This window comes from Acanthisitta chloris, unplaced genomic scaffold (genome assembly GCF_000695815.1).
Source record: "Acanthisitta chloris isolate BGI_N310 unplaced genomic scaffold, ASM69581v1 scaffold5619, whole genome shotgun sequence".
NCBI lineage: Eukaryota > Metazoa > Chordata > Aves > Passeriformes > Acanthisittidae > Acanthisitta > Acanthisitta chloris.
This window is the reverse complement of record NW_008692977.1, coordinates 89,991-101,068: the sequence shown is the minus strand read 5'-3', so window position 1 is coordinate 101,068 and position 11,078 is coordinate 89,991. Positions and strand designations below refer to the sequence as shown.

Genomic DNA, 11,078 nt, shown 5'->3' with positions numbered 1-11,078 from the left:
GGAAACTCCGCGAGTCTCTGCGGTCGCCCTGGTTTCGGTTTCAGGCAGGTGAGGGCGAGGCGCAGTTCGTGGAACAGACTTTCTGCCGAGAGGCCTCTCCTCGCGGGGAGCTGTTCGCGGGGGCTGCTGAGCTGAACGCGCTTTTCGCCCCCGGTGGAAGTGGTTTAGTTCGATCCTGCTCGGTGCTCGTCACTCGGGGCAGAGTCAGCAGTGAGGTTTGTTGTGGGTGAGGTCGGTAGCGCTCGGGTGTTTTGAACTCGCCGTTGCCAAGCCCGAGCCGAGTTGAAAACTGGCGCTGGAAGGTAAGGAACAGTTTGTTGTCGGTGTTTGCTGGACTTGAGAGAGGTTGGCGGGTGATTTATGAGTGATTTATAATACACTCGGTGCTGTGTTGCTGTCGGAGCTCTGCTTGGCTGCTGGCAGCCTGTGCTGCGGGTTGGAGCCGTTGTGACAAAGGTATTGGAGAGCATCGTTCAGAGCACCGAACAAAGTTGTTCTGAAGTCTGCTAATAATTAACTGCTCGTTATTTAGGCACAGTAACATCATAAAAGCCAGGTTGATAACAGTGCAGATGGTCAAGCTTGTGATGTCACATAGACAATCAGCGATCAAACCCTGAGCTTTTAGGGTGTAAAGTGTGAAGAAGTGGTAAGGACAAGGTGTTGCCACAGAGGGAACAGCTGGAACGAAGCAAGGCTCTGCCTCTCATCCTGCTGCTGAGGTTGCAGTCACTGCTGCCTGCTGACCTTAATTTTTGTTTACCCTTTGGAGATCCTTGTACTCCAGTTGGGGATTTTATGTTCAGCTGATGATCAAGAGCTTGGTAGTTAAAGTACCATTTAGTTTGATGGATTATGTTGTCAAAGAAGATTTGCTTGGATCAGTGAGTAAATGCATTTACAGATCTTGTCTCTGATTATTTTTTTTTTTTAAAATTTTAAACAACCTAAATGCTAACTATTGCACAGCTCTGGTTAAGCTCGTTCCCTCTTCTTGGCTCCTGTGCTGCCTTCTCAGTGCAGGACGAGAGACTGTTAGAAGTTACATTAGTGTTAAGTTTTCTTAAATAATCTCAGATATTCAAGGAGAAATACAGGTTGCTACTTTTCCTGGCGGCACTGTTTAAACTGCAATAGTGAGAATAATGTCTCTGTTTCTAAACTGCAGATTTCCCCTTGTTCTCCTTCAGACTTGTCTTTCCAGCATTGTCCTGTCTGACTACAGTGTATTCTTACCAAAACAGCTTTTCTCTCTGGTATTTTCTCCTGTCTTTCCTAGATTGATGCAGTTTACTGTTTATCTTGGCTGGACTTGGGGAGAAAGCATGAAAGGCTTCACTTTTGTGTGACACTGAATTTTTAGTTGGGGGATTAATACGCTTTGCTATGTATTTTTGAATAGTATATACATTTCCTTACCTGCTGAATTTTTTCTTTCATCCATTAGAACTTTTGGAATGTGTGTGGAGAAAGGGAACAACTGATGTTAAATCGTCATCTTAATATCAGGGATGTATGAGTTCCCAGCAGTATACAGACTCTCCCGAGGAAAGAAGTCTCTGAGTTTGGTGTTGTTTTGCATCTGTACATCTGTGCTTAGTGCGTTGGTGCAGTGAGGCCTTTGAGCTGAGGTTGCGTGGGCCGAGGGTGATGATTGCGTTTCACCCAGTCCAGAGGCATTGCAGTTCCAGCCTGGAATCGACTGAACTGTCACAGCACGTTGTGCTCCGAGCGCAGCCATCCGTGTGAGCCTGTGCTGCTGCTGTGCCGCTGGCTGGGGCATCCTGCAGGTCGGTGGTGCCACAGGACTTCAGGCTGGAGCACAACTCTTGTCTCTTACCACATACCGTGGAGTGATGCTTTGAAGGGATTGCATTGCCTTAATTTTCAACTCAGTTGTGTGAGGTTTAGTATTCTAGTATTGTGCTCCTTAAGTAGGAAGTGCTCCATTTCTCTAATGGCATTTATAAAGAACCTCGTTAACTGTGTCCTGAAAACATTCTCTGTCAACAGCTTTTCCTTTGTCTTATTCAAGGAATGGAAGGATTAGTGAGAAATTACTTCGGTTTGTCAAAACTTGTTGGATCTTGCATATGGTGACTGTTTATTTCAAGATAGATTTGAAATAAAACTGTAGTTGAGGATATTAATGGGTTGAAATTGTGTTTTCTTTGTGTTTGAAGGAAATGCATTTGAATGGACATTAGGTTTTTCTTACATTTGTACTTAATGAAAGCATTATTCTGTTTGTTTATTTGACTGCTAGGGAAGAAATAATACATGCATATGCATTTTACTCCTACAGTTACTAGTTGTAGGTTTCGTTTGTGTTTTCAATTTGTTCTGAATAAATACTGAATTCCCACTGACACTAGGGTGGACTCAGCACTTAACAAGCATCTTAAAGCTCAGATAATTAAGTCTGAAGCCATTCATAGCTACATTGCAATTGTTTTTTGTTAAAACTTTAAATGTTTTTATTATCATGGCTAAAAATTACTTCAGGGTAAGCGTGTAGAAACTTTACCCAATTTTCTTTTCCCTGAGAGATCATCTGATTGCATGTGATTATTTGGCTGAAACTTTCTGGACCTGATCTTTGTTGATTGAGGCTTTCACTGCTTTTAATTGCTTAATCAACACAGTTCATATGTTTTTTAGAATAAGATAGGAATATTTTTACTTGTTATAAAATAGCCTTTTATGGTTAGTTTTAGGAGGGTGCCAGTGTTCCAGATATTGGCGACACAATTCCAAATTTGGACACCTGAGTTGTGTTTTGGAAAAATGCTCCTTTGCTTTAAGGACAGATCATGAGTAAGTACCCCTTTATTTAGGGCTGCTCAGAGATGAGAGGGATAAGCAGTGGAGTATGAGCCAGAGGTGTGAGAGTAGCCTGTTCACTGATCTTCCTTTCACAGTTTTTGTTAGTCATTTGACATTTCTTTCACAGATGAAGATTTTGGATTTCTTCTGTTTCCATTTTTGGTAGGTTTCTTGTTTTTTAATGGTTTCTGACTTGTTGCCCCCTACAGGCTTCCCATGTGCCAAGCAGTAATACAGACCTAATTCTGTAGTTCCTGTCGCAGTTGTGTCTTGCCTGCCCTTGGGGAGGAGAGGGAATGGACAGGGTTCTTTGTAACTCAGTGACTTAGGGAGCGAGGGATTCTTGTACAGGTCTCTTTTTTGGTTGTGGTGGGTTTTGTTGTTGCTGGCTTTTTAAAATGGAACCTGAACCTCAAGGTGAGGCAATCAGCATAGCTGCCTCTTCCCCTGCATGAACTGCCTCCCCTTGGATACTGATAACTCTATCTAGATCCACTCTGTTTTCTGACATCCTGACAGGATGTTTGGTGTAAACATGAGATTAAACTAAGCTTCTTGGAATGTTCATTTTATTAGATTCATCTCCTGGGGATGCTGTGGTCGTATTAAAATAATGACTATAAACATGGTTATTTAAGTACATTTTATTAATTTTAATTATATGGTAAATGTACATTTTTCCATGAAACCATAAATTTCAGGAACCTGTGAAGTTAAACTGTGACAACTTTTCTAAGCTTAAGTAAATACATGTTACAAGTACTGAGGTTTTTAATATGCCTTAGTCTGTACCACACTGCACAGTATCAGTGGGAAGAAAGATTCAACACTGGTGCCTTGTTTAAATGTATGTGTCAGATTAATCCATCACAAAACTTAGGCAGGTTTTCTTGCTCTGTGTTACTGCACTCATCAGAATTAGTAACTTTCTTTTTCGTCCTTAGCATTCTTAAACATCCTGTTAGATTTTCTGGTAAGCAATGTGGGCATTTTTGTGTTAGCACTAGCACAATGACCTTTGTGTGTCCAGTCAAGAGACTGCTCCTGGGCTCCAGTCAGGTATTTATGGCACATCTCAGGTATTATTGCTAGAACTGACATAGCTGTCTTCGTTTTATTTGAGATTGGGCCAAGGTTTTGGGACTTGGATAGCTTCCTGTGTTGCGTGGTTGTACTAGGTGAAGTGTGCTTGGTTGCTGCCTGAGTGGTGTAACACTGTGAAGAGTTACGGGGTGAGATGTGTCTGTTTTGGTGAGGGCATAGGAGACCACAGAAGTAAGTTTCAGTAACCAGTGTCTGTGTGTTAGTGATGTCTTCAAGCCAGTGAGAGCTCCCTGAGCCACTGGTACAAATGTGTCTTGGAAGCCTTGGCAAATAGTGTTATGGTTGATCTTCTTTTACCCTCTTTTAGATGGATAACTTCGAGAGATAAGGCAAGTAATTAGAACTGGTGTTACATTGAAATCTGTAGCTTGTGAGCAAATGCAGTGCCTGAATTTCATCCGAACTTTGTTACTTTAAGACTGAGAATATTTGTATATGTCTCTGAATTTACTGGCCTGTAAATAATAAAAAGCTTAGCAAAGGTGTCTTAGCATATAAAAATCAAATAAAGAAATACTGGAGAACCTTTAAACTGTGTGTGAGTTGCTTGGAATGCTTTGTATGGCCCTAGATCCACAACAGCATGATCATGACTGTAGTGTTTACACTTGAAGGAGTGTAAAATTTCATCAGATCCAGCTCACATACTGCTTTCTTAGAATGTGAAAAGTCGTATTTTTTAATCATAGATTACAATTCCCGAAGGTCCTCGAGTGTGTGTGTCATCTATTAACATATCAGAGACATCTCTGAGTTGCTGTGTTGCTGTGTAGGTCAGACACAAGCTTAGGCTGAACTGGGATTCAGAACAGGGTGTTTATTCTTCCGGCACTGCCAGCAGGATAAAATCCTTTAGCTGTGTTCATGGAAAGCAGGCAGGTAATCGGGATGGGATGGCTGTGTGATTTGCACAGGATGTTGATGACTGGCTGCTTCTGTGAGCTGGGTGAATCAGGAGTCTGGAACTCCATCTCCCTCTGCCCAGGTGACTGCACTAGTCACTAAGCTCGAGCTATTCTGGCATCTTTCAGGACTCTCCGTGCTGCCCATTGCTTCATGGCCAGAAATAGATAACTTTTTCTGACTAGGCTGACTGCAAAGGTCGCGTGCCCCTCGCTGTCTGAGTTCCCTCCTGGCTGCTCAAAGAATTTCTTGTTTGGATACCTTCCTCCCTTCCCTGTTTAGGTAGGGGTGCTGCTTTGTCATCCTTGTGGGTCATGCATCTGATCACTTGTTTTTCTTTGCCATCTGATCTTATAAAAGTTTATAGCTCTCTACATACCTATCTTCCATAATACTTCTCATGCCTGTTTTTGTAGCTGAGGACTGTGCTGTAAAGAGTTTCTGAGCTGCGTTTCAGGATAACTCTGGTGGAGCTCTGGGCTGTGCTGAGGGCTCAAACCTGCTCATGTACTTGTTATCAGTAGCCTTGAGTCGGTATGAGCATCAGGGCCACTGCTTGGTAAGGCAGAACAAAGCTGACTTCTCCTGTGGTGACTGAGAAACCTGGAAACTGTGGAACTTTTGGTTCCCATAAACATTTGTCTGTTTACTTTCATGCTCTGAAGGAGGAGTTAGAGTAGCTGATAGCACACTGTAAACTTAGTGCTGTTGGGAACACAAGTAACTAGATTCTTGCAAGCAAATACAAAGGCTATGAAACAACTTCTTTCAGCTGGATGGAGGTGGTTGCTTTGTTTTTTTTTTTCTTGCTTTCTTCTGAGACCTTTTTGTGGTGGGAAATTAGCTAATGTGGGCTGGCTTCCTTGTGGCCTTGGAAAAAACTCTGGAGTGCCTAGTTAATGAGCCTGGCTTGTATATTCAGAGACAAATTGTTTGGCAGATTTGGTGCTGGAAGAAAATTTTTGTTGCGTCATTTTGTTTAGGACAATTGAGTGATTTTTGCTTTTCATTTTGCAGGGAGGTATATGCATTTTTGAAACATCTAGGCATTTTCACCATGCAGATTCCTACTAGCCTTAAAACTGATTTTTTTTTTTTAAAATTTGCCATCTTTCATTTTCTAAGTTGATGGTCATCCATATTCTGTTTTATTATAAGCTGTTAGTGGCTGTTTCCTTGAGTGAATATTGTAAATAATTTTGCCCTGGAGAGATTGCAGACAGGGGTGATTTTTAGCTTGTGAGTAATGTTGGTTGTTTGGAGGGATGGGGGGTTTTTGTGTGGGTTTGTTTGGTTTGGTTTTTTGTTGGTCTTACTGGCTGTTGAGCAAAAGTCTAAGTTTTTTTTAGGGGCTAAATATTAGCTGAGGCTATTTTTTTTCTTTTGCTTGAGCTGGACAGCAAAAGTTGCAATTTTTCTTCATGGAAATATGACTAAAACCTTTTTACATACAAGATACAAGTTCCTATGATAACTAAAATTACAGTGGTGTAGTTTATGCTTTATGGTAACTAGCAGATAGAAATAACAATGAATTGGAGATGAACTCTTCCTGTCACCTGACTGTTTGATAGACTATTGACCATTTGTTTACTTCAGAGAGCTGCTGGCTTGTCTTAATTCCAGATGTTATATTAGTGGCCAGTAAAAACTGAACAGTAACACTCTTGCTAAAGACAGAATGTGCAAGCCCCAAAGGTTTCTTTGAAACAAATGATTCCTCTGCTCTTGAAGGAGTTGTTTTTTAGGGTCAGTCATCTGTTAAGAAGTGGTCATGTTCCCTCAGCACTGGTTTTTGGTCCCAGCTTCAGGCTTCTGTAAGTTAGGCTCTATTGCTGTCTGTACTGAGTCTGAGCTAAACAACACTGCAGCATTGTTTTAAACAAACAGTAAAGTGTTTAAAGAAATGTATGTTAAAATCAATATGACTGCCAGTGTACACAACGATCTGTAGGAAAATATGTAATTTGTTGTTAACATATGGCTAGCAACTTGAGTTTTAAACTTTCCCTCTAAGCTAGCTGCCTAAATTGAGAGGAATTCTAATGCAAGTCTTGAGTTTAAGAAAAGGGGAATATGGAAAAAACGCTTAGTGGTATGGTATGTGCTCTTGTCTTGTGGCTTCCTGCTGTTAGCTCAGTAGTTTTAGGCTGTATCTCCTGTTAGGAGGGGCTCTGTCCTCTCACCTTAAGATTGACTCATACTAGGTTCCCCCCCTCTGATACGTTTTCATAAACTCTGCATTCCATATCTGCTGTTACTCATAAGGATTGGCTATGGGATTTGATAACACACTTAACCCACACTGACCTTGCTTCTGCCTCTGTTCATAGAGCTGTTCTAATTGCTGTTTGGGAAACAGCAAAACTTGCAGGGCTGGTTGATATCAAATACTCTGGGATATTTTTGTCAATCTGTGTGTTTGCATATTGAGCCCTACCATTAGTATATTATTATTGGGATTCTTAATGTTCATTTTAATGCATGTTTCCCAACTTCCTTTGGTATTGGTCACAATATTAACTATACCCTTACTATTTTTTTCAGTATGGAGATTCCCTCAAAGGGCAGACTCAATTAGAGGTCTGTTTGCCTGCTGCACTTTAATTTTCGGTGTTGTGGGACTGTATGGTTAAGTAGGTTGCTAAAACCACCCAAGTTTTAAACATGTGTAGCTCCTCCAATACATTTGCTTCTCTAAGTAGTTTGAGGAGGGAAGGGAGGTAGCATGGCAGGATATCTCTTAAACTGGTTTTGCCATTTGGGGAAATGTTTGTGTAACCACATCCCTAATAAAAGTTAATTAAGCTTTAGCCTACAACAGCAACATATTTTGAAGATGTGCTGATTTATTTTACAAGTCTCTCTTTAATGTTTATGTCCCAGGATGTTGGAAGATGCATGTAATACTAGTACAGCTTAATTTCAGAATAGTTCACTGGGCTACATCATACTTGGTTCTTTCAGCATTTATGTGAAAGAATAAGAAAATGAGACTTTGCCTCGATTAAAGTGAAAAACACTGATTGACTTGAGGGAGGAAAACTTTTATTTCAATTAATTTTTGTTCTTGGTGCATGAGATAAGGAATTGTGACTAATACATTGCTATATTGTTATGTTCTGAGTGTATTTGGGTAACTTTCCCTGCAACAAGTTGATAACTCATGGGAAAGGTCAGTGTTTCCTTGTTGATAAAACCTGAGACAAACCAGCAGCAGTGGAAGGATGGAAAGGTGCTTGAAGTTACGCAGAAATGGAGATGTGTTAGAGTGGTGGAGAGAAGCAGCCTTAGCATGAAGACATGAAACATTCTTGACATTTTTAGAAAGGTTCTTTCATGTTAGTGGTCATTTAGTTGAAGTAATGGTTAGTATACTCTTCCTTGTAATTATTCTCTAATATTACAAGAGGTTCTAAGAATTCAAATTGAATTGGGCAAATGCTTTTCCTTTAAACTTGTAAGTTTCTTTGGATTCTTGTGACAACTTTATTCTTTTTATAGGAAGAAACACAAGGTGCCTCTGTACTTGAGTTGGTTAACGTTGCAGTTGTAGCAATCTTGCCTGGCTATGTAATTCTGTTGGTAAACATAAAGGAAGTAAATGGTATTCAGTAGCTTTGGCAATTAGCAAATTTTCCATCAAGGTCTTGAGTACAAGAAAGACTTATTGGAATCAACAGGTGGAGTTTTAGATTTCCAAGACCTGCACATATATTGCTTTTCTGAAGGGAACATCTCAGTGGAAGTAACCCTGTGAAGAGCAGATGTGAAAGATGTCTCTTTGTTTGTGCTCATATGTACTTGAGACATGGTATAGGTGTCATAGAAGACATTAGGTGAGCATAAGTGATTTCTTTTGCATTCAGAGTTATTTGCATTCAGATTGACCGAATCGAGCTTTTCAGTCTAGTTTGTTTCAGAAACTGCTGTTTACCTCTGTGTCTGTGTGCTGTGTTTCTGTGGAATTAAAGAACATAAAAATCAGAATTAAATTAGTTGTTTGATCTGTTGACCTAAAATAAAGTGGTTTTATTTTTCGGGGTTTGGAAGATTTTTGAATTTCGTCTCGCTCAGGTCAGGTTTGGTACTAGAAGATCCCAGGCTCCTACCTAACTTTTATGAAGGAGCATTAATTGGACAAGCTTAATTTACAAGTTGTTGTTGTTACAGGACTTGAAAGACCTAGCTGTTGTGAACAAGACACCTACTGAACCATGGTGGATTACTATGAAGTTCTGGGAGTGCAAAAGCATGCCTCAGCAGAAGATATTAAAAAGGCGTAAGTGTGACCGGTATATTTCTTACCTGTTTTAAAGAATAAACAGAATTACCTGGTTTCTGGATTGGCACTTTGTTGTTTTCCCTTGTTCTTTTCCAAATTCCTGCACATACTAGTCAACTGTCGTGGTTTAACCCCAGCAGCAGCCAAGAACCACACAGCCACTCACTCCCTCCCCCACCAACGGGATGGGGGAGCAAATCAGAAGGGTAAAAGCTACAAAAACCCATGGGTTGAGATAAAGACAGTTTAATAGAGAAAGCAAAAGCTGCACACACAAGCAAAGCAAAACAAGGAATTAATTCACTGCTTCCCAAAGACAGGAGGTGTTTATCCATCTCCAGGAGAGCAGGGCCCATCACGCGTAACGGTTCCTTGGGAAGACAAACACCATCACTCCAGATGTCCCCCCTTCCTCCTTCTTCCTCCCACCTTATATACTGAGCATGATGCCCTATGGTATGGAATATCCCTTTGGTCAGTTTGGGTCACCTGTCCCAGCTGTGTCTCCTCCCAATCTCCCATGCATCCCCAACTCCCTTGCCAGAGTGGCAGTATGGAAAGCAGCAAAGGCCTTGGCTCTGTGCGAGCTCTGCTCAGCAATAACAAAAACACCTCTGCATTATCAACTCTGTGTTCTGCACAAAACCCAAACATAGCCCCATACTAGCCGCTGTGAAGAGAGTTAACTCTACTTCAGCCCAAACCAGCACATCAACTCAAATGTTTGAACTGTGATCTTGTATGACTCTGTGTAAAACACTCCACATCAGCCTAAGTGCAAGCTTAGCTTTGCCTCTCTAAGGACTTATGAACACTTTGCCTAAAATGTTTCTTTAGAGGATAGGAGTTGTGTGCAGGTGTAGCAGTCCAGGAAGGTGTTTATGTTAAGGAGCTGTCACAGTCTGGTGTTGGTGTACTCTTGGAGTTTTACCAACTTTGTCTACACCAGAAGAATCATTCTTGATGCTTCCTGTAATTGGTTGTAGTACTGAATAATTACAGAGCTCTAAGAAGCCCACAGCAGAGATGTTATGGAATGTTTAGCTTATATCAGTCAGAGGTTGATCATCAGAAATGCACAGGAATAATTTCAAAACAGTTAAGGAACTCCAAACATACTTTTTTTTCTTTAGAGCATATCTGAGTAGGTGGTTCTTTGTGTACCTGTAGAATCTGTTGATACCAGGCTAGATGCAATCCTTTATTCCCTGACAACTTGTTTAAAGCATTTTGTGTTTATCTGTGTAGCATATTCCATCATTTCAGAGTACAATATCCTTTGTTTTCTTTCCACCTAGGTACCGTAAGTTGGCACTGAGATGGCACCCTGATAAAAACCCAGACAACAAAGATGAGGCAGAACGGCAGTTTAAACAAGTGGCTGAGGCCTACGAAGTTTTGTCAGATGGTAGGTATTTTAACAGGGCTCTTGAACTGCCTTTGGTCTTGGTATCAGACTGAAAATGTTGGGGAATGATGCTTAGAAGGGGTATTATAACTTTGGTTTACCATCCAACATGGCTACATCCTTTTCAAAACAAAGGAGAGAGAAAGGAGCTTTGCAGATAAGACAGAATAAGCAGAAATTTTGAAATGAAAGTTTCAGGATCTCTTTAGATGAGTAACCAAATTAGTTTCCTTGTAGAAATTAAAATTCTGTGTTTGCCAGGCCCTCTTCAGAAATTTCTGAAGAGACATCTCTAAGTACTAAGATTAATTTTGTCTTAGCAGGTAAAGCCAATGTTACCATCAATATAGGGGAATTACTGTATCCAATAAAAGTCAAGCTAGGCCAACTCTGAAATATCTTCTGTTGGGCCTACTGCTTCTAGTTATTGTAACAGTAAACTAGTCTTGACAAAGCCCAAGCATACTGTAAACCTTGCTGAAAATTGGATTGTCCTTGGGTGAGTTCTCTGATACCAAAGAGAATGTTTGTTTTGAATTGTTCTGAAGGAGT

The 11,078-nt window shown here is 40.7% G+C and overlaps 1 protein-coding gene across 3 annotated transcripts in view; it reads left to right on the top strand.

Annotated features, from left to right (window-relative positions):
* Positions 1-9,003: 9,003 nt before the first annotated feature.
* The window catches only part of DNAJB6 (DnaJ (Hsp40) homolog, subfamily B, member 6), a 49,650-nt gene continuing 47,575 nt past the window's right edge, over positions 9,004-11,078 (top strand). For all 3 annotated transcript variants that reach the window (XM_009082877.1, XM_009082880.1, XM_009082879.1), the window contains exons 1-2: positions 9,004-9,115; positions 10,417-10,526. In XM_009082877.1, coding sequence (XP_009081125.1) covers positions 9,051-9,115; positions 10,417-10,526 — 175 coding nt within the window. In that variant the 5' untranslated portion in view covers positions 9,004-9,050. The remainder of the gene's footprint in view (positions 9,116-10,416; positions 10,527-11,078) is intronic.